The sequence below is a fragment of the Macrotis lagotis genome, chromosome X, assembly GCF_037893015.1.
Source record: "Macrotis lagotis isolate mMagLag1 chromosome X, bilby.v1.9.chrom.fasta, whole genome shotgun sequence".
Classification (NCBI taxonomy): domain Eukaryota; kingdom Metazoa; phylum Chordata; class Mammalia; order Peramelemorphia; family Peramelidae; genus Macrotis; species Macrotis lagotis.
Genome location: NC_133666.1, coordinates 629611719 through 629635530, shown reverse-complemented (window position 1 = coordinate 629635530; position 23812 = coordinate 629611719). Strand labels below are relative to the sequence as shown.

The following is a 23812-nucleotide window of genomic DNA, read 5'->3' as shown; positions in this document are numbered from 1 at the left end:
TAAAAAGGTTAGAAGACATAGGAAGGGCTAGGGAGAGAGAGAGAGAGAGAGAGAGAGAGAGAGAGAGAGAGAGAGAGAGAGAGAGAGAGAGAGAGAGAGAGAGAGACAGCCAAATAGTGGTGGATAGAGAAGATTGTGGCCCTGAGCTGGACTCCAGCTCAGGTTTTTACATCTTGCCTCTCATCCAGAGGACAAAAGGCGAACTCCCTTCCCCTATGCTGGACCCAGAATTAGGTAGGATAGTAAAGCCTAAGGAGATCAGGATACAAATTTTACATTAAACATCAAAAATGGGGAGGGTCTCCACCCAAGCAGCCTTTAAGATTATAATTGTTTCTGTTACAATCATAATTCTCTACTTCTACTCAATTTACATCTCAAGAGTCAATTTGCATCTCCACCCAATTTTCTTTGTTACATTCACAATTCTCTTCATCTTTCCTCTGCATCAAATGCATGCTCTATGTTGTAGATCCATTTTTTCTTCGGCTATAGATTGAATTAGCTGAATTTTTGGGAGCACCTTTTAATTCTCAGATTTTGTAAATGAGGTGGCCAGATTTTTACCTGCAACAGGTTTGGATGGGAGGTGGGCAGGGACCAGAAAACTCTGGAAACCTAGTTGGTAGGGAGAGCTTGCCATTTGGATGGGCAGCTAGGGATGCAACAAAGGTAAAGGGATGTTGCTCTCAAGCAAACTTTTTTAAAAAAAATATTTGTTTCGGGGCGGATAAAACACTGGCCCTAGAGTCAGGAGTACCTCTTCTGGTAATTACGAGGGCTGAGGAATCCCTGCTACTAATTAGTTGTGTGATCATGCTCAAATCCTTCTCCTGTCTGAGCCTCATTTTTTTATCTGTAAAATGAGGAAAGACATGCTATATATTTTGCAGGGTTATTGTGTAGGAAGAGTTGTTAACTTTAATTGTAATGGAAATGTGCTATTATTATTATTATTAATAATAATATTATTATTATTATTAATTTGTTGTGGGCTGTATTTCATTATGGACCTAAATCACTTGGTGAATTGGAATGGTGAATGTGAGTACAGACTATTTCCAGATTTTTAAAGGAAACCAGTCCATAAAGGGGACAAGGTCATTCTCAGAATGGTACAGTGGAAAGTACATGGATGTAGGAGTAGAGAATCTGGGTTCAAATTCTGATCTGGAACCTGGATGGTCTTGGGTGAATTACCTTTTTTTCCCCCATGACCTCCGTTTCTTCATCTGGAAAATAAAGGAGGTGGACTTTTTTTTAATGTCATGAACCCCTTTAGCAATTTGATGAAGATTTTTAAATGCATGAATCAAATGTGTAAGATTATGGAGAAAATCAAGTACATTGAAATACAAACTACAAAATATTTTGAAAAATAAATTCACAGAGGTCAAGAAGACCTCTGGACTAAAATATATTCAAAATATATTGTAGGTGTCAACCTGCCATTTTAGGAATTTACAGTCTGTTATGAGAGAAGCCAAGGGGATCTCCAGGCCACTCCTATTTCCCAGCCTCAGTTCTGTGTCCATCTTCTCTGATTTTCTTGCAGATTAATTCAGTCCTCCTAACAGGGACCCTTTGGATCCTGAGAAAGAAGCTGTCCAATGTCAATGCAGACATATCTACCCTCAAAGACAACAGGTGGGTTTAGTTATGTTGCAGGTGAGATTTGAAGTAAACAAATAAAGATAGAGATCAAGGGATCCTGAAAAATGTAGGAATTTGCATGCTCCCTGGGATTTTAAAACTGCTCAGGATTTATTATAAAAGGCTCACAAAGTATACAGGTCAGAATCTTTCTCCTTTCTCAAGTACTTTGAGGACAGGAATGAATAACAAAAGTCTAGACAAGGTTGCTTGAAAGACAGAGAAATAAGGAGAGACAGAGAGCAAGGAAGACAGTCAAGGAGAGAGAGAGAGAGAGAGAGAGAGAGAGAGAGAGAGAGAGAGAGAGAGAGAGAGAGGCAGAGAGAGAGAGACACAGAGAGAGAGAGAGGGAAAGAGAGACAGAGAGAGACATACACGCACAGAGTTAGAGAGAGAGAGAGAGAGAGAGAGAGAGAGAGAGAGAGAGAGAGCCCAGCTATGTGATATGGGGGCCATTGGTGAACTCCCAAGGGCTAGCTTGGGAGCACATGGTCTAGAAAGGAAAAAGAGAAAGTTATCCTTGAGGATAGCATCCAAGAGAGACAGAAAGAACCAAGAAGGGGTGTCACTTCTTAAATGCATTTCTGTAGTGGGTAGGCTCTAGGTGGGAGTGGGGGGTAGTCTAGAACTTGGGCCAGGTATGCTCCAATGGCAAGCTACCTACTGGTTCTTCCTGTCCCAAGGTGCATGACCTCTAAGTTAAACTGGAAGCTGGGTAAAGGAGGAATGAGAAGGGCCACAGATTTTATGTTTAACAATATAATAGAAGTGAGTTTACATCTCAGGAGCATTAAAAAAAATTTAACAGCATAAAAGATTACAGAATTTGTTTCTAATTATAAAACTCCAATATTCATAATTATCTGCATCAGTTAGAGGTCCAGTGATTTAAGTGCTTCTGATCAAGATGATGACACCCCAAGAATGATGACTGGGGAATGATGCCACAGAGGGCTTGGATATAACAACCTAGAATGAACTGCTTTCTCAGTACACTCCCTCTCTCATATTCCATGGATTGTGGGATCACAAAATGCAGAAACTGCCACCTTTAATGGTATCTTAAAGAGCATTATAGATGAATGATCATGAGGAACAGAATGTATTAAGTGTTTATTAGGTGACAGGCATTTTGACTTTAAATATAGGTAAATCAGATAATCCCTTCCTTTAGAAATCCCATATTTTAATTGAGAAATACAATAATAAAGAGGAACTAGAAAATAGGACAGAGGGGAAAATTTACTTGTGGCACCATGATTTGGAAATGGCCTAGAAGTAATATGCTTGCCTGTTTCCAGGCTAGATAAGGTGAAAGCTAATCTCTGAAAATCTATGAGAATGTGAGGGACAGAGACAGTTCCAGTGAGAGAAAGGAAGATGATGGATGATCAGAGTTCAGGCAGCATGCTTTGGAAATGACCAGGATGTGTCCCTGGTATCCTAGTTCTGGGCAAGATAAGGGGCTCATCTACAGGGGCTCGAGACCCCAAGGGCAGGGCAGAGGTTAATTTCTCCTGGAAGGTACAATGAAGGGAGCAGTCTGTGGAATATTATATCAGATGCTTCAATAGGCAGGGATCTAGTAAGGCATTAAAAAAATTACCACTTTTCTGGTTTTCCAAATCACTTTGAAATACTTCCTTTGTCTCAGTTATAGCTCAGATTATTAACTTTTGTTCCTTTCTCTGAGCAGAGGGACCATCTGCTAACTTATTTGGGTGAGGACTTACTGGGTATTACTTTGAGCAAATCTGCCCCACTGAGTTGGCCAGAGACATTTCTGTGTTATTTGTTGGTTTGTGGTTGGAGATTCCTTTTGCTCACTCTGTGGCCATCCTGTGGTTGAGACAGTCTCCTCTCCCCAGATTGATGCTAAATATTCGTGCAAAAGCAGATGCATCCTGTCAGCTGAGCTCTGTGAATACAACCATAAACTTAATATATATGTAAATCAGGTTTGACATTAGTCCCTCTAACACTCAACTGGGTTCTAGCACATTTGATGCATCAACTTTTGCTCAACAAAAAGAAAAAAAGAGTCTAACTCCACTTTCCTGTATATCCTTTCATCTAGTAATACCTCCCCATCTTATACTTGAAAACTGATTTTTTTTGAACCACAGTATAGAGTTTGACATTTATCTTTACTTACCTTACTAGGTAAAGCTTCAATGTTCTAGTCTGTTGTGATCTTCTCATGTCCTTGTTGTTGAGGCATTTTTCAGTCATGTCTGACTATGACCCCATTTGGGGTTTTCTTTTTTTTTTAATTTAATATTTATTCTCATTTTGTACAATTAATGTTATTTTTACAGTAGTAAAATATTCTTGTTTAAGAGTGAACGAGATACCCCTCCCCCATAAATATAGACTTGCTTCAGCAATAAAGTAAAGGGGAGAGAAAAAAAATTAAAATTAAAAAAAATAATAGTAATAATTGTAGGTATGGCCAGGTGGAGCAATGGATGGAGCACCAGCCCTGGAGCCACAAGCACCCGAGCCCACATCTGGCCCCGTACACCCAACAATCACCCAGCCATGTGATATACAAGCCACCTGAACCCCACTGCCCTGCAAAAACCAAAAAAAAAAAAAGAGAAAAAAAGACCCAAAATAAAATAAAACAGTAATAATAGTAGGGGTGGCTGGGTGGTGGACAGAGCATTGGCCCTTGAGCCAGGAGCACCCGGGGCCAAATCCGGCCTCAGTCACCCAAGGATCACCCTGCTATGTGGCCCCAGGCAGGCCACCCAGCCCCATTTGCTTGAGTCTTTGTTCCAATACCAACAACTCTGTTGTGGGTGGATCACATTCTTTATGATAAGTCCATCACAAAAGTTACTTCCATATTTTTCCAGTGTTGCCATTGCTGATCGCAACTCCCTCCTTTCTTATTTCTCCACTACCATATACTATATTTCTCTCTCCTTTCACTCTGACTCTGCTGTAGGGTAGCTGAGTGGTGTAGCAGACAGATCCCTGGCCCTGGGGCCAAGAGGCCCCGAGCCCCCTCCACCACCCCCTTAGGCCCAGAATCTACCTGGCCCTGTGGTCCAGGACAGGTCATCCAATCCCAGCCCCTTGCAATAAGTAAAAAAGAAAATGTGTTACATCTGACCACTTTCCCCCTATGGTCCATCCTCTCCTCCATCACTCACATCTCCCCCTTCCCCCTGTCCACCCCCCCCTCTCCTGCTTACTCCAAATGCCTATACCGCATTGAGTATATATATGCTGTTTCCTCTCCTAGCCACCTCTGATAAGGGCGAAGATTCCCTTGTTCCCCCTTGCCTTCCCCCCTTCCATATCATTGCAATAGCTCATTATAATGAAGAAAAATCTTATTATATGAAACATCTTGGCCTATTCCCCCTTTCCTTTTTCTTTCTCCCATTACATTTCCGTTTTTTTCCATTGACTCCATTTTTACACTATATTTTATCTTCGAATTCAGCTTTCTCCTGTGCTTCAACTATAAAAGCTCCCTCTGCCTGCTCTATTAACTGAGAAGGTTCATATGAGTATTATCAGTGTCACTTTTCTATACAGGAATACATGCAGTTCATCATCATTAAATACCTCATATTTCCCCCCTCTCCTCCAATCTCTATGCTTCACCCTAGTCCTGTATCTGAAGATCAAACCTTCTGTTCAGCTCTGGCCATTCCAACAGGAACATTTGAAATTCACCTAGTTCATTGAAAGTCCATCTTTTTCCCAGGAAGAGGACATTCAGCCTTGCTGGGTAGTTGATTCTCGGTTGCATTCTAAGCTCTTTTGCCTTCTTGGTATATTGTATTCCAAGCCCTATGAGCTTCCAATGTAGTTGCTGCTAAGTCCTGAGTGATACTGACTGCAGCTCCATGATATTTGAACTGTGTCCTTCTGGCTGCTTGTAATATTTTCTCTTTGACTTGGGAGTTCTGGAACTTGGCTATGATATTCCTAGGGGTTGGTTTTTTGGGATCTCTTTCTTGGGGCGATTGGTGGATTCTCTCCATTTCTATTTTGCCCTCTGCTTCTAGGATATCAGGGCAGTTTTCCTGTAGTAATTCTTTGAAAATGATGTCAAGTTTCTTTTCCTGATCATGACTTTCAGGTATTCCAATAATTTTTAAATTATCTTTCCTAAGTCTGTTTTCCATATCAGTTGTTTTTTCAATGAGATATTTCACATTTTCGTCTAATTTTTCATTTTTTTGGTTTTGAAGTATTGATTCCTGATTTCTGGCAAATTCATCAATTTCCCTGAATTCTATTCTTTGTCTGAAGGATTTGTTCTCCTCAGAGAGTTTTCTTATCTCTTTTTCCATCTGGCCCATTCTGATTTTTAAAGCATTCTTCTCCTCCATAACTTTTTGAACTGTTTTATCCATTTGACCTAAGCTGGTTTTTAGCATGCTATTTTCTTCAGCATTTTTTTGGATTTCCTTGACTAGGCTGCTGACTTCATTTTCATGTTTTTCCTGCATCTCTCTCATTTCTTTTCCCAGTTTTTCTTCTAACTCCCTCACTTGATTTTCAAAGTCTTTTTTAATCTCTGTCATAGCCTGAGCCCAATTTCTCTTTTTCTTGGAGTCTTTAGATGTAGGAGCTTGTGCTTCCTCATCTTCGGACTGAGAATTTTGATCCTTCTTGGGTTCATTTGCAAAACATTTCTCAATTGTGTTCCTCTTTTTACTCTGCTTGCTCATTTTTCCCAGCCTGCACCTGTTTTGGGGGCGCTTCCTGAGCTTTTGGGACACTCCCACAAGGGTCTCAGTGTGTGAGGCTCTGTCCTTCCTCCTGGTCTGTGAATGACCATATGTGCCCCACTCTGCCACGGGGCTGAGGTGGGGGGGGGCTGTTGCTCTTCCAGGGGGGCCTAGACTGGGATCAGGATCTGAATGTGGTCAGAGCCCCAGAGTCCTGTTCCAGAGGCAGAGGACAGAGCTGGGCAGTCTCTCTCTTTTCACTCCCCTCCCTCAGTTCAATGGACTCATGTCCTGGGGGCTCCTGCTTACCGGCTCGCCTGCTTCTGTTTCCTGGATCTGGAATGCAGTGGCCAGGCAGCTTGCTGTGTGCCCTGAGGGCTGGGCTCCACGTGCTTGCTCTGGCAGAGGTCCCCAGCTGGTCCCCCACTTTGTGCACCATGCTCCCCGCCCCCAGGGCACAGGTCAGGAAACTCCCAGCGCCCTGGGGCTGCCTCCGGGAGGCTGAAGTTCTTTCATTCTGGTGGGCCACCCCTCTGGTGGGCCGCCCCTCCAACCCCAGGGAGCAGAACCTTTCTGCTCTTTTCCAGGTTACCTTGAGTAGGAGCACTGCATCATTGGGGTCCCTCTGTGGGTTCTGTCTCTTGAAAATTTAGTTAAAGTCCTTAGTTTCAAAGATTTATGAAAGAGCTCCTAGGACACCCTCCACTTTTGTCACCATCTTGGCTCCACCCCGGGTTTTCTTGATAAAGATACTGGAGTAGTTTGCTATTGCCTTCTCCAGCTCATTTTACAGATGAAGAAACTGAGGCAAGTGGGGTTAAATGACTTGCTTGAGGTCACACAGATAGTAAATGTCTGAAGTCAGATTTGAACTCAGGAAAATGAATCTTCCTGACTCCAGATCTGGCCCTACCCATCTGCTCTCCCATCTTTCATTCAATGCCTATTTCTATCATCCAACAGATTAGCTATCCCTCTCAGCCTTGGGTCATCTTCAAATTGATAAACATTTAAATAGCGCAAGTACAAGGATGGCTACCTGGGCTCTTCCTTTGACCTCCAGGCTGAAACTGATCCATAAATGACTTCTCCTTGGGTTCAGTCATTCAGCCAATTCCATATCTGCCTAATGTTCTATACAGTCTATGCAGCCCACACTTTTTTCATTTTGTTGGCAAGGACAGCATGAGAAACTTTGTCAATATTATGCTTAAAGAAGTAGCTAGATGGTACAGTGGATAGAACACTGGCCCTAGGGTAATAAGACACTGAGTTCAAATCTGACATCAGAAATTTAATAATTACCTAGCTGTGTGACCTTGGACAAGTCACTCAACCCCATTGCCTTAAAATTAAAAAAAATGTTTTGCTTAAAGTTAGATATGTTGTGTCTGGCAGTGATAGGATAGGGCAGTGCCTCCAGTAGAGAATTGCTGTTCTTTTTCACTGACCCCCTACCTTTGTGTGACTTACTTCTTTCCAATCATTTCTTCATCTCCTTTCCTCAGGTCTGAACTTCTTTACAGCTTCTTCTATATTTCCTTCCCTTTGGGAAATTGATTTTATTTTCAAACTGACTAAAAACAAACAAACCACCAACATAAAGAGAAATGACCTAACCCCCACCTCTCATTATCCTACATCATCACAGACTTCTCCAATGAAAACTGCTGATTCATTTAACTAGATAGGTCTGAGAATAAATTTCTCTTTCTTCTGTTGGATGTTATAACATTGGACCAATAATTCCCTTTTGTTTGTTCTAAGCTCCCTTGTCAGAAAATGTCCTTAAGTTGTAAAGCTGGGGCAAGGAAAATCTGGCTACTGGGCCATATAAGGTCTGTGAAATCATTTGGTCTGGTCCTGCCAAGGCAACTGCAAATTCAATAACTCTAATAGTTTTTTAGGGATGATTGAAGTAAATGTTCAATCAAATACAGCAGGCTAATGTTTAAGTTGAGAATTTTGTATGATCTGCAAATGATGTTATAAATATCCAAATGATCCTTTGCAGAAAAAAAGATTACCCACCTCTGATGTAAAGTCTCTGTCTCAGTTTCTGTGTGTCTGTCTATATGACTAGCTGTCTGTCTCAGGTGATCCCTACTCTTTTGCTTTTGTTCTGCCAGAGAGTAGCATTGCCTTCTCTGTTGTCCAATACTATAGCCCCATCTACCCCGAGTTATATGTAATTCTAACCAATCCTCAACCTTGATCTTCTCTAACAATATTGATTTTTAAAAACTTCCTCCCCCCTTTTTATTGTCCTCGTTATTCTCTATCAACATCATCTCATTCTAAGTTTCAAAACTTCTTACATTATTCTTAAATAACTATCATTCTCTTTTGTGTTCATCTTGTAAGACTTGCCCTTACTTCAGTCATTTACAAATGTCTTTTTGGAATCTCAACTAGTGTTTGTTCTTTATGGACCTTCATCAGTTTCTTTTTTCCTCCTCAATGAAATTTTTTTCTGTTTGCATCTTTAGAATTTCATTCTTGAGAACTTATTGTTCACCTTCATCAGATTTCTATTACAGAACCTTAAATTAGAAAGCCCTACCTGTTGTTTCTTTAAATCTTTTGAAATATACCCTCTTAAATTCCAGGTCATATTATTCCTGACATTCAATTGTCAATAAACATGTATTTATCACCTATTAAGTGTCAGACACCATACTAAGGTCCGGAGATGCAAAAGGAGGCAAAAGACAGTCCTTGCCCTCAAAAAGCCCACAATCTAATGGAAAATACATTAAACAAACATGTCCAAACAAGCTATATACAGAATCAATCAATATTTATTAGGTGCCTATTACATTCCAGAGTCTATGATAAGTGCTGGAAATACAAAAAGAAGTAAAAGATAGTTCCTGCTCTCAAGGAGCTTACACTCTAATGAGGGAGACAACATGCAAACAAATGTCTCTGTGTGTGTGTGTGTGTGTGTGTGTGTGTGTGTGTGTGTGTGTAATCTGTCCATTTATCTATCATCTCTCTATCTATAAAGCAAGCTATATGCCATAAAAATAGGAAATGATTAATGTAAGGAAGAGAGAAGAATTATCAGGGGTTGGGAAAGGCTTGCTACAGAAGACTGGATTCTGGCTGGGATTTGAAGGAATCCAGGGAAACCAGAAGGCAGAGGTGAGGAGGGAGAGCATTCCAGGCTTGGGGGGCAGACAGAGAAAATACCTGAAGCTGAAAAACAGAAAATCTTGTTTGTAAAAGAGCAAGGGGGTTGTTCTCATTGGAGTGAAGAGTATATGGTAGGGTACAAAGTATAAGAAGACTGGAAGGGGTTGGAGCTAGGTTATGAAGGACTTGGAATAGCAATCAGAGGATTTTGTAATAGATATTGGAGGTGATTGAGAGGAAACCACTGAAGTTTATTGAGAAGTGAGAATGTGACATGGTTAGATCTGTACTTTAAGGAAAGTTACTTTGATGGTTGAATGGAGCAAAGGTGAGAATGAGGGAAAATATAGATTAGGTGGACCAACCTGCAGGCTGTTGCAATATTTCAAGCATAAGGCAATGGGGATCTGCAAAAAAAGGTAGTGGCAGCATAAGTGGAGAGGGGAAGGTATATTCGAAAGATGTCGTAAAGGTAAAATCAGTAGGCCTTGGCAATGGATTGGATATGGAGGGAAGAGTCAAGGAAGACACTTAGGTTGTGAACCTGGGAGACTGGGAAGGTGTCTTTGATCTGCCAGGGAAGTTTGAAAGAGGGGGAGAAGGTTTGGGCTAAAACAATAGAGATTAGCTTTGGATATGTTGAGTTTAAGATCTCTAATGGGCATCTGGAGGTGAAACCACAGGTCAATAGAGAGGTTAGGGTAAGACAGGGAGATATGAGAATCATTAGTATAGAAATGATAGTTAAATCCATAGAAGCTGATGAGGTCACCATGTGAAGTAGTATAGAGGGAGAAGAGGGCCCAGGAGAGAATCCTGAGGGATACCTACAGTTAGAGAACATGACCTGGATAAGGACTCAGGAAAGTATACTGAGAAGGAGCAGTCTGGTAGATAGGGTAACCAGGAGAGAATAGTGTCAGGAAAATCTAGAGAGAAAATTAAGAAGAGGGTAACAGTATCAAAGCATCAAAGGCTATAGAGAGGTCAAAAATGAGGATGGAGAAAAAGCCATTGAATTGGATTGTTGACAGATAATTGATAACATTCCTTTCCTTATTTACCTAATTCTTCTTCATTCTTCCCTGTTAAAGCTCCTGGATTTCTTTCTTTGAATATATGTACTAATAGATAAAGTTCCTTTGCCTCCTCTTTTATCTGTAGTCATGGAAGGGGGTCAGATTGCCATCATTGCCCTGACCCTATAGACAAGGTGATATCCATCAAACACTCAACATTATCTTCCATGTCACCACAACAATAAAGGGTATTCAGAGAATAGAAGCCAAGTTATCTTTGACTCAGAGAGCTAAATGCCCTTAGCTCTGGCATTATATGGCTAACAATACTTATTTCTTTCATCTACATTGTGTGTGTGTGTGTGTGTGTGTGTGTGTATCAATCATGCCTGGTTTATGTTTCACTAATTCTCCTATGAGTCAAGGCTACATTGTAATAAATATTTAACTGAATTAAATTTTAAAGTAATACAAAATAGAGGCATTAATCAGCATACAAAAAAGACATAGACTATAGATAGACAATTAGATCCCTTCCAAGGTTTTTAGGGATGAAATTCATCTTTCCTTTTCTTAAGTGAACCCAAAAGTTCAGTTCTAGGTACTTCCAAATGGAAACTGAGAACCAGCATTTTTCCACCTACACATCTCTAGTGTAGACTCTTCTTTGATACATTGCAGGAATTTTGGAGCCCCTTGGGAATCTTTCCTGAGATTGATATAGTTTGTAAGGCAGAGGCTGCACCAGATGCTGGGCCTGGGTTCTCAAAGCTCTCATCTCTAGTGTCTTCCATATCTCTCTATTGATTTCAAAGTCCTTCAGAGAAACTTTGAAAGTATCCTTGTACCACTTCTTCTGACCTCTATGTGAGCACTTATCTTGTGGACAAAATGTATGTTTGGCATTTGAACAATGTTGCTGATCCATCAGAGTTGTGCTCTCTGTAGGAGAGTTCAAATGCATGGTGGTTCAACTGAAGAGGGGACCTCATTGCTGATATCTTATCCTGCCAGATAATTTTCAAAATCTTCTTCAGACAATTCATGGTACTGGAATGATGCTGGTAAACTGTCCAGGTTTTACATAAAACATACAACAATGAGGTCAGCAAAATGGATCTGTAGACCTTCAGTTTAGTAGTTAAATACCTCTACTCTGCCACACTTTCTTTGGAGCCTAAGTTGAGAAGATGAACTCTCTTAGATCATATCTTCCAGAAGTCTGGTCTGATGGGGGCAGTGGAAGAGTGAGATGACCAGGCTCAACAGCTAATATAAGATATGATAAAAGAGAAAGTGGAGAATTGCTAAGGAAATCTACATGTTAAAGATGAGAAATTTGAGGAAGGAGGAGCCACTTTGGATTGGAAGGATAAAAGAAGGCTTCATGATTGGGTTAGTACCTCAACTAAGCCTTGAAGAAGAGGAAACTGGAGCTAATAGCAAGAAGGGGAGGAACCAAGGAAGGAGCTAAAGAAAGAATGAAGGAGGGAAAGGAAAAAGAAAGGAAAGAAGGGAAGAAGGAAGGAAAGATGGGAAGGAGGAAAGAATTAACCAAAGAAATAAAGAAGGAGGGAAATAAACATTTAATAAGCCAGGCATGGTACTAAATATTTTTTTTTATAGTATATCATTGGTTTCATTCTAGGCTTGATGTGAGCAATGCCATGACAAAAAAATAGAGAGATGGGATAGAACAGGGCATGATGGATAGTTCAAGTGCTAGACAGAGGAAGCAGAAAGACCTAGATTCTAATCCTGCCTCAGGCATTTAAAAGGTGTAACCCTAGGCAAATCATTTAAAGTTTCTGAGCCTTAGTTTCCTTATCTGCCAAATGAGAGAGTTGGATTCAATTTCTGCTCCATAGCCATGATCCTATCCTCCTATAAATAAGAGATAAATCCATTGTGACTGAAAAGAGAGCACTTGAAGTTTCAGATAATACTGGAGCCAGACAGCAGTGAATGTCAGAAAAAAGTCTATATTTTATGTAGCAAGCAGCAGTAAACCACAGAACATTTTTAAATTGAGGAGAGATATTCCCAGAATAGTTGAGTTAAATGCAGGAATGATTGCCTGGGGGAATGTAAAAGATGGAGGCATAAGGTCAGTTACCAGATTATTATAAATAAAAGACCAATGAAAGGTGATAGAACCTGTATTTGGCTGGTGTCTCAAGGAGTGGTGAGAAGGGAATATATGTATGGAGGTAATAGGATCATAGTTATAGAACTAAGAGAAACCATAGAAGACTACTAACCCAATTCTCTCATTTTACAGATAGAGAAACTAAGACTCAAAGTGGGTAAATGACTTGTTCAGGTTCATGCTGCTAGAGAGGGCTTGAGTTGTAATAGGAACCCAAGTTTTCTTGCTTCTGATTTCAATACTCTAGGCACTATGCCAAAGAGCCTCTCTAAGGCTGAGGGTGACAGAAGTGTCAGAGATAAATAAGAGGTTTTAAGCCTGAATGACTGGGAGGATGGTGAGAGCAAAAGCAAGGAAACAGAGGAATAACTAGTAATTTTTGAACCCAGGGTAAATATTATAATTTGAATGTAGAGCAAGTAGTTTTGAGGATTACTGGAACACTTCCCCATGGAAGGGACCAAAGATTCTTTGACATTATTGCAAAGAGCTATCATGGTAGTTGTTGGGGTGGCATAGTGTAGGGTGGAAGAGAAACTCGCCTTAATTATTCTGGATGACTAGGTGATACATTCTTATCTTTCTATACTTCTGCTAGATCTGGTACCCTATGCAAAAACCCTGATGAACTTGCCTTAGGTATACCTCTTCAAGGAATTTAGAGGAATGTTTAATTCCCAATCTTCTTGCCACAGGTTACTAACATTTAAAGCCTTTGCTCAACTCTTCATCCTGGGATGTTCCTGGATCCTGGGAATTTTTCAAATTGGTCCCATAGCAAGCACCATGGCTTACTTGTTTACCATCATCAATAGCCTGCAAGGAACCTTCATTTTCATCATCCATTGTGCCCTCAATCGCCAGGTAAAAAGTCATTTCCGCTTCCATGTGGCCTTCCCTTTATGAAAACCATTAATAAATAACCTTGTTTTTCAACTTCTAGGTGCGAGAAGAGTATAAAAGATGTTTCACAGGCAGGACCAAAGCCAGCACCACTTCTCAGTCTTCAGGGATCTTGTTATCTTCAATGTCATCTACTTCCAAAACAGTAAGGCATTTTTAATGTTGGTCTGAGGTAGGAAAAGAATCTACCTCATAAGAATATGTTTCTTAACATGACAAATATAGAAACATGTTAAACATAATTGTGCATGTATAACCTATATCAGATTATTCACCACCATGGGGAGGGGGGGAGGAAAGGAAAGAAAATGTGAAAGAAAAATGTGACACTCAAAAACAAAAAGATGAATGTTGAAAACTATCTTTACATGTTAATTGAAAAAAAATAGCATTTTTTTAAAAAGATTAAAAATAGAACCAAAAAAAGTATGATTATACATGACAGGAAGAAGGGTTACCAAAGGGGAAAGGACTTCCAAAAGTTGGCAGGCAATTCATTTAGCTTTGTGCTTAGGGTACTAATACAAGCATAAAGATAGAAAGTTCTTGACTTCAAGGAGCTTATATTCTAAGGTAGGAAAACAGCACAAAAGGGAACTAAAAAGAGAGCAGGAGAAAGGATGAGGAGAGTGGGGGAGGGGAGATGAAGGGACCAAATAGAGACAGTGTTAGTCTGTAAACAAGCGCAGTGAGAAAAAATGAATGTGATCCTTGAGAATATAAAGATAGTAAACAATGCTATCCGGACTTTATATCCCAATAGAGAGTATAATAGGTATGACAGATCAAATGTCATTGTCCTCCAATATCTACTGAGGCCTATGGTAAATATACTCATTCATTCATTCAACAGGTAATCCTAAACCCTTTAGTTAATTTATTCATCCATTCAACCATTGTTTGCTAAACTCTATGATTCATTCATTCATTCATTCTTAAGCCTTTTTTGGAGCAGCTACATGAGGCTTGGAATGAGAAAGACATATCTTCATGAGTTCAAATTCAGCCTCACACTCATACTCGCTATGTAACCCTGGGCATGTCATTTAACTCTGTTTGCCTCAGTTCATCTATAAAATAGCATATGACTTTTAGATAATAGGAGGAAATTCCATAGGCAAAGAGCTCTGTTCATCATTCATTCACTCACCACATGTTTGCTAAGTCCATCTATTAATTCATATTGAACACTTATGATGTGTGTATAAGGAGCTATATATTTTTTTTTGTTCTTGTTTTTGAAAGGCAAATGGGGTTAAGTGGCTTGCCCAAGGCCACACAGCTAGATAATTATTAAGTGTCTGAGACTGGATTTGAACCCAGGTAGGCCTGACTCCACTACACCACCTAGTCGCCCCTATAAGGAGCTATATTAAGGACAGTTGGGAATATAAAGATGAAGTTTAAGCATTTTCATAATCTGATTATATAGGAGAAGTATTGTAAAGATATTATTAGAAACATTTGACCAGAAAAATGGATAGGGCAGTTATGTAGTGAGAGAAAAAGATAAACTGATGGCCAGTATATGTACTCTATTGCTATCAAGAGATGTTCAGAGAATAAGAGGAATTTCACATCATATTAAGCAAACTAATGCATTCTTTCCTGGAAGATCCTGGGCAAGTTGCTTAAACCTCTGGAGCCTCAAATTCCTTACCTGTAAAATGACAGGATTATGCCCAATGGATCCTGAGTCCTTTTCCAGCTCTAGGTGTATGATTCTATGTGAAAGGATATGGACAAGCAACACCAAGGATGATCAGCATGACTGAATTGGGACCTGCTTCTTTGGAAGAAGCACCCTCACTGATGAGAACATGGCTCTATTGAAATATAATCTAACTTCACTAAGACTTTGGTCTTGCTCTTCATCTTTTATTCTAAATTTCTGCCAAACTGGATGTCTAGATTTTATCCAGCCTTGTTCTACTCTTTCCTGTCTCTTTGCATTCTTTTTTTTTTGCATGCTTGTTCTTATTTATTTATTTTTAAAAAATTTCCCCCAACTACATACAAAAGCATGTTTTGACATTTACCTCCAAAACTTTGAATTCCAAATTCTGTTCCTTCCTCCCATCTCTCTCCTGCCATTGAGAAAGCAAATTACTTGGTGTAGGTTAAAAATGTGTAGCCATAAAAAACATTACTCTAATAGTTATGTTGTAAAAGTAAACATAACCCCTCCCCACCCGAGAAAGAGAAACCTCAGGAAGAATAAAGTGAGGGGGAAAAAAGTATGCTTCAGTTTGTATTCAGATACATCAGCTCTGTCTTTAGAATGGATAACTTTCTTTATTATTAGTCCACCCAAGAAATTGCTTCAATATATTTTTCCCACAGTTGCTATTGCTAGCTGTATTTCTCTCCATTTTATTCCCCCATCCCCATTTATTCTATTCTCTCTTTTACCCTGTCCCTCCTCAAAAGGGTGTAATATTTGACTACCCTCTCTCACTATCTTCCCTCTCTTCTATCACCTACATCCCCTCCTTCTGCTGTCCCTGTCCCTTTTCTCCCATTCCTTTCCTCTCCTATTTTCCTTCAGGGTTAGATAAGTTTCAATACCCAATTGATTGTGTATGTTATTCCCTCTCTGAGTCACTTTTGATGAGAGTAAGGCTCACTTACCCTCCCTCCCCCTCCCCCTTCCTCCTTTTCCATTCCACTGCGAAGGTTTTTCCTGTTTCTTTTATATGAAATAACTTTCCTCATTCTACCTCTCTTTTCCCTTTCTCCTAGTACATTCCTTTCTCCCCCATTAACTGCATCTTTTTAATATATTATACCCTCAAATTCAACTCCTTCCTGTACCTTGTTTATTTGCTCCTTCTAATTTCCTTAATAAATGAAAAGATTCATATGAATTATCAGTATCAACTTCTCATGGAGGAATACAAGCAGTTTAACATCATTAAGTCCCTCATGGTTTCCCCTTCCTATCCACCCTCTCTGTGCTTCACCTGAGTGCTGTACTTGAAGAACAAATTTTCTGTTCAACTCTGGTCATTTCATCCAGTTCACTGAATGTCCATCTTTTCCTCTGAAAGAGTATGTTCAGTTTTTCTGGGTTGTAATCCAAGCTCTTTTGCCTTTCAAAAGATTGTATTCCAAACCCTATGTTCCCTTAATGTAGAAGCTGCTAAATTTTGTGTTATCCTGACAGTGCCTCCATAATATTTGAATTGTTTCTCTCTGGTTGCTTGTAATATTCTCCTTGACTTGGGAGTTCTGAAATTTGACTTTAATATTCCTAGCAGTTTTCATTTTAGGAGGTGATTGGTGGATTCTGTCAGTTTCTATTTTACCTCTTTTTCTAGGATATCAGGGAAGTTTTCCTAGAGAATTTCTTGAAAGATGATGTCTAGGCCCTTTTTTTTGGTCATGACTTTTGGGTAGTACAATCATTTTAAAATTATCTCTCCTAGATCTGTTTTCCAGATCAGTTGTTTTTCAAATGAGATATTTCACATTTTTTCTAGGTTTTCATTCTTTTAGTTTTATTTATGGTTTCTTGATTTCTCAACCACTTCCCTTAGCTCTTTTACATTTTAAGCAGCTCTTTTCTTCAGATTTCATCTCCTTTTCCATCTTGCTATTTCTGCTTTTTAAGATATCCTTCTCTTTATTGGCCTTTTTGACAGCTTTTTTTCCCATTTGAATTAAGCTGGTTAAGATATTATTTTCAGTATTTTTTTGTATCTCCTTCACCAAGCTGCTAACTTGGTTTCATGATGTTCCAACATTGCTCTCATTTCTCTTCTCAATTTTTCCTCTATCACCCTCACTTGATTTTCAAAATTTTTTTTGAGCTCTTCCATAGACTAAGACAAATCCATATTTTTCTTAGAGGCTTTGGATTAAGAGGCTTTGACTTTGTTATGTTCTGAGTGTGTATTTTGATCTTCCTTAGAACCAAAGTAATTGTCTATGGTTGGATTTTTTTTCTTCTGATGTTTGCTCATTTCCCCAACCTATGACCTGATTTTAGTTCTTTGTTAAGGTGGGGCTCTGCTTCCAGAGTGGAGGGCACATTGTCTCAAGCTTTTGAGGGTTTTTGTTGCTGTTTTCAGGGACAACTTCCCAGGGAATCTTTAAATTCTCAATTCCTTCAAGGTCTTATGGGAGGCTCTGACTGCTCCAGTCTGTGTATGACCACGAGCATTCCCCTCTGTCCTGGAACTGTGACGAGAGTCCTTGCTCTGCTGTAGGCAGTAATCGTTATTGTGCTTCTGCTTCTTTTCTTGAGACTAATGCCCCAGACTGTAACCTGTATCTGAATGCGGGCAAAGTCACAGAGTTCTGCCTCAGGGATAGCAAAGAGACTTCTGTAGCCTCCCCCCAACTCCCTTATTGTCTGTGGTCTGAGCACTCCGGAAGCAGCTGCCAGGTGGCTCCCTGCCAGCTGGCTCCCCAGGCCTGCTTCTGATCCCCTGGGGCTAGATATGCACTGAGGCCTGCGCCAGACTGGGTTCTGCTCTCACTCTGATGTGGCAGAGTTTTCCTGCTGCTTTTTCCTAATTGTCCTTGGCAATCCCTGGACTGAGAGATCTGGAAACTTCCCCCACTACCATAGACCCTGATGCCCCTAGGGATCCAGGCACTCTGTAGACTATTTCTGGATGACTGAATTCGGTTCACTCTGACACAGCCTGGACTGTACTACCAGCCTTTTCTAACCCCAGTGTGACAGATCCTTCTCTTGGATCTTCCAAGTTGTCTTGCGCTGGAAAATTGTTTCACTCAGTCTTTTTGTGTTCTGCCACTCTAGAATTTGGTAGATTCATTTTTTGGTTTTTTTTTTAGGTTTTTGCAAGGCAAATGGGGTTAAGTGGCTTGCCCAAGGCCACACAGCTAGGTAATTATTAAGTGTCTGAGACCGGACTTGAACCCAGGTACTCCTGACTCCAGGGCCAGCGCTTTTTCCATTGTGCCACCTAGCTGCCCTGATAGATTCATTTTTAATAAATATTCAGAGTGATTTGGAGATCTCCGTGAGTTCCTGCCTTTACTCCAACATCTTGGCTCTTCCACACCTCGTCTCCTTGCATTCTTACAATCATCTTCCATGAACCCCTTCCATGTTTCCACCTGTTCAGATCTTTCTCTTTATTTTAGGTCTAGTTCAGGTACCATTTTTGCATGATATTTTTCCCTATGAACATCCTTCCAACTGAAAGTGATCTTTCTTCAAATTTCATATATAGCTTTGCCTTAATCCCTCCTTTGTCTTTATTATTTTCTCCCTTGTACAATAGTTTTCAATGACCCTAAAATATCTACCCTATTAGGGTAGATGTTCTGGGAGGACAAGGATTACATCATTTACCCTTTTTCTATCTTCAGGGTACCCTTCTTCTATCTACTATGCCTTAAACATAGGAGACACTTTAACAAAATTGTGTTGTACTGAATGAGCACACACACACACACACACACACACACAAAAAAAAAAACTCAGAAAAGATCTTTAAACATCATTTTAACCTTTTTTTGCAGCATGATAGTGGAAATGCCAAAGTGGGACTCTAACATTATGATCATTCAGGTGCTTATAGAAGAGGTTAAATTGGTACTAAAGATACCAAGAATGAGGAAACAGCCATATTGGACCAAGTAAACAGAGAGGTGATATAATTGAGAGGGCACTGAATTAGTAATAGACACAAAAAAGTAGTCCATTAAAACAGACAAATTTGTTCTTTATAAAAATAGATGTTCACTAAAAAAAGAATACATTTATTGATTTATTAAAATAAATTGATATGTTTATATAAAGATATTTGAAGGAAGGGAAAATACCAAAGATGTGGAAAAATATCTCTAACCTTATTCATAAGGGCAACTAGGTGGGGGGGTGGTTAGAGAACCAAACCTGAAGTCAGGAAGACTCATTCTCCTACATTCAAATCTGGCCTCAGACACTAATTAACTATATGACCCTAGACAAACCACTTAACCCTGTTTACCTTAACCCCTCTTCTGTAAAATGAACTATAGAAGGAAATGGTAAAACTACTCTAATAACTTTGCTAAGGTAACCCCAAATATGTTCATAGAGTCAGACATAATTGAAACAACTCAACAATAGCAAAATTTTTCTAATATTCTCCAATAATAGCCAAGCCATATGCCTACTCAACTGTATATATCAAATCTTTATGAAGGTCATCTATACACAAAACCAGGGCATTCTCTGTGAAAGTATTAGTAGGGAGGGCAGGTACGTGGCATAAGTAGATAGAGCACTAGCTCTGGAGTCAGGAGAACTGGAGTTCAAAGCTGACCTCTTACACTTACTAGTTTTCTGACCTTGGGCAAATCACTTCACCTTTATTGCCTTGCATCCAAGACCATCTCCTGTCATCCTGATTCATATGTGGACCTAGAGGGTTCTGGAGGAGAAAGGGAGACTGGTGACTTAATACAGCAACCCCTCACTCAAATCCAATTCATGTTTGTCATGTGAAGGACAAACATCAGTAGTAGGGAACAAGCAGTTTTCATAGTACATATTCAACAATGGATTAAATATTTATTATTTCATGATTAATGAAAAATTTCAAGAATTCCATTGTGCATATTGTTGTTGTTGATTATGAAAAGTTTTTTGATTTAGAAGGTAGACCTTATAGGCTCTTTTAGAACATGGTGTTTTCTTTGGAAAGATATAATAATGCAATAACCCTGTTCAGTCAGCCTGATAATAAATATCAGATGAAGCATGAAAATGATAGCTGAATACCCACCAAAGGTATTATAAGCTACTATGATAGAAGAAATCAAATGTAGAATCTAGAACAAGGTAAGATCCTTTAATTGCTCCTATTTATAGATGACTGACATCGTAATGACTGAATCAATCTCTGCAACCTGGAAGAGAGCTAATATTGCTCAAAGAAGTTTGTTTTATTCAATCACACAGGAAAGCCTAAGTGAACGAAGAAGATCTGCTGCCCAGATTTCAATTTGCATATGATTGGACACCCTATAGGACTTGTCCAATAGTATCTATATCTGGGACACACAATACATTTGGACAATAAATTAGAGAAAATAAGAATGGCTTTCAGCAAGTTACCTACCGTGACCTTTTGGGAGAACTTGGACAAGAGTCATGTAGGATTGATAGGCATGGGTGGGTTGCAATCTGCATCATTGGAGGAGGCTTTCAAATCAATGAGATCACAGATTCATTTGTGTATTTGTGCAAAATTGAACAGGAGATTCCAACAACCCTTCTGGAATTTATAATTTTGAATATAAATAGATACAGTTCATAGGAGAATGCCATTGCATATTGGATCATTAAAAGAAATTACTTAGGGGAAGGAGAGAACTTTTTTGGTTGGGAGTATGAGTGAAGATTTCACGGAAGAGTTAGTATTTGGACTGAACTTGAAGAACAGGTAGTCATTGACAGGTAGAAATAGTGGGAGAAAATTCTGGAAGACTGAGCTGAGTAAGGTGTAGAGGCAGAAAAATTCCAAAGTTGATTAACGTAATTAAGAACCCTAGTTGAGTTGGAGCTTTCTGAATAGCCCTTGAACCCTTGAAGATGGCAGGGATGGAAACTGAAGCTTCCTGGTAGAGGGGAAAGAGGTATGCTTTGGCATTTCTTTCTATAATCTGGGAAATTATTCTTTTTTTTTCCTCACAGGGTTGAAGTCTATTTTAGTATCTGAAGATACCACAGAATAACAAGCATCAGCAAAGGCGAATTCACTGGGATCTTTTGCTAACTATCCAAAGTTTAACATGGCAACGAAGCAGGAGAGTCACCTGACATAGAAGACACCTGAATCACCTGTTTCCCATAGTGATTTCCTTTGTCCACTATGAAATCATCACTTCTGCTCCAGAAATCCAAAGATACAGGGATAATTAGTTCTTAGGGAGTAAAGGTTCCCAAGTTTGGCCAATTTTGTTTAAAAATATTTCTATTTTTTAATTTATTTTTTGCAAAGTATCTTCCCTCATCCAGTTAACAAACATTTATTTTTTTCCTTTCTTTCCATTCCCTCTCCCAACTGAAAAAAAAGAGAAAAAAGAAAATTCTTAGAGTAAATATAGATAGTCAAAACAAATTCACATTAACCTTGTCCAAAAATATGAGTCTAATTCTATATATTTAATCCATTGTCTTTTGTCAGGAGGTAGGTAGCATGCTTCATCACTGATTCTCTGGATCACATCTGATACTCGGACATTAATCAGAATTTCTTTAGTCTTTCAAAATTCTTGATTTTTACAATGTCTCTGTAACAGTATAAATGGTACTCCTGGCTCTATTTGCTTCACTCTGCATCAATTCATACAAGACTTCCAAGTTTTCTTTAAGTTGTTAGAAATGAATAAATGCTATTTGTTGCTTATATGATCTTAGGTAAGTCCCATTTCCTCTGAGCTTCAGTTTCTTTATTTGTGGAAAGAGGGACTTGGGCTCAATGATGTTTCTCAAGTTCTTTTCAAACTTTAAATCCTATAATTCTTTGATAAATGACCTTGGGCAGGTCAATTAACCTTTATAGGCCTCAATTTTTCCAGTTGTAAAATTAGAGAATTCTGTTAATGATTCCTATGGTCCTTTCCAGTTCTAGGCCCGACAAGTCTTAGATTAATGATGAATTTAACAATCTCTTTCTATTACTTTTCCATCTGGAAAGTTTCTTTAGGATAGCAAGAAAAATGAAACTCAAAGGCTCCACTCTAATTATCCATATGACATCCCTTCATGCACAGTATGTTTTACCGAATTGAATGATTGTAAATTCCCTATTCTTAGCTTTCTCTTTTTTTCCTCTCTGGGAAATGGTAATATACATCCAGTTGAAAGAAATTTCTCCCTTTTCCACTTTCTCATTGCACTTTATCTGAACTTTGCCTTTCTCCTTAACTCACAAGGGAGTATGTCCTAGTAATTTGTCCCACTGTCCTTCCCTTGTTGTTGTTCTTCAGTTGTTTTCACTTGTGTACAACTCTGATCTATTTGGGGTTTTCTTTTTCCAGCTCATTTTACAGATAAGAAAACCAGTTAGGAAGTGTCTGAGAGCAGATTTGAACTCATGAAGATGAGTCTGATTCCAGGCCAGTTGCTCTATCCACTGCACCATTTACTTGCTAGTACTTTCCCAATTAGTGTAAATTAAGTGAGAGCTGACACTATGCTATTTATCTTTGTATACCTAACACCTAGTATTTCACTTTGTATATAATAGACAGTTAATAAATATTTGAAAAAGAAATCTTAAGATGTGAAATTAATTATTGAGTAGATGAAGATGGTGACCTCATTTCCATTGAAATTACATAAAAAAAAATTGGAGTAAAAAGTAATGGGGATGGAAATGAATCCCTGCTTTTCAATGAGAACTTGAGAAAATGAGACTGGTGACATTGTAAAGCCCTTTCTCACTTAAACCCAATTCACTTGCATGTCATGCTGTCACCTTCCTGATAACATGGTTCTCTTTGAGAAGGAAGGACAAATAACCCCACTTTTAGTACAGTGCTTTGAGCTCAGTGGAGGGAAGAGGGATGCTTGCTCATAACCAAGCCTTGCAATTCTCTGGGGTCCCTTGTTCCTGGCCAGACCTCACTCAGCAAATACATACATACATACATACATACATACATACATACATACATTATATATCCCATACACTTCCATTATCATTACTACCCTTCAGTTTTCTTCTCATCTATAGGCAGATAATGAAATAGTGAAGACCCTTGAGAAGAATGTCCCAGGAAAATTGAAAGAACATTTTTACTGTTTCCTTGTACAAAGCTTTGAAATACACTCTTTGCTTAATTCAGATATCAGTTTTTCTTCTTTCTGAAGGGGAATAGGTAGGGTCTGGGCACATAATGAGACTTCCCTTTCAGTGTACAGTTTTGTGATGCATCAGGGAATAGATTGTGATAAGCAGTGACTGCATTTTGCAAGATAAAAGAGTCCTTTTTATTGGAATTACTACCAAGTCTTGTGCTAAGATCATAGGATTGTAAAATTGGAAGGGAGAGCATTACTGCCTCTCAGAGTCAGGTGGAAGGGAGGACCTCACAGCAGGGCTATAACAGGGTGAGCCAGTGAGGCAGTTATCTTGAGTGCATAAAACTTGGGGGGGGTGCAGAGAAAAAGATAATAAACTGTGGTATGTTCACCATTGGGCACCTGGAGTGGAGAACACTGTACACTATACCCTAGGAGGATCAGTTAAAATAGAAAAAGAGAAGGGAACAAGTCTTTC

At 39.2% G+C, this 23812-nt stretch overlaps 1 protein-coding gene across 8 annotated transcripts in view; it reads left to right on the top strand.

Moving 5' to 3' along the window:
- LOC141500494 (adhesion G protein-coupled receptor E1-like) overlaps positions 1 to 22815 on the top strand; it is a 92832-nt gene extending 70017 nt beyond the window's left edge. For 7 of the 8 annotated variants that reach the window (XM_074203698.1, XM_074203701.1, XM_074203702.1 and 4 more), the window contains 4 exons: positions 1556 to 1647; positions 13352 to 13520; positions 13600 to 13704; positions 21220 to 22815. In XM_074203698.1, coding sequence (XP_074059799.1) covers positions 1556 to 1647; positions 13352 to 13520; positions 13600 to 13704; positions 21220 to 21225 — 372 coding nt within the window. In that variant the 3' untranslated portion in view covers positions 21226 to 22815. The remainder of the gene's footprint in view (positions 1 to 1555; positions 1648 to 13351; positions 13521 to 13599; positions 13705 to 21219) is intronic. The other variant, XM_074203700.1, reaches the window with a different exon arrangement.
- The last annotated feature ends 997 nt before the right edge of the window (positions 22816 to 23812 follow it).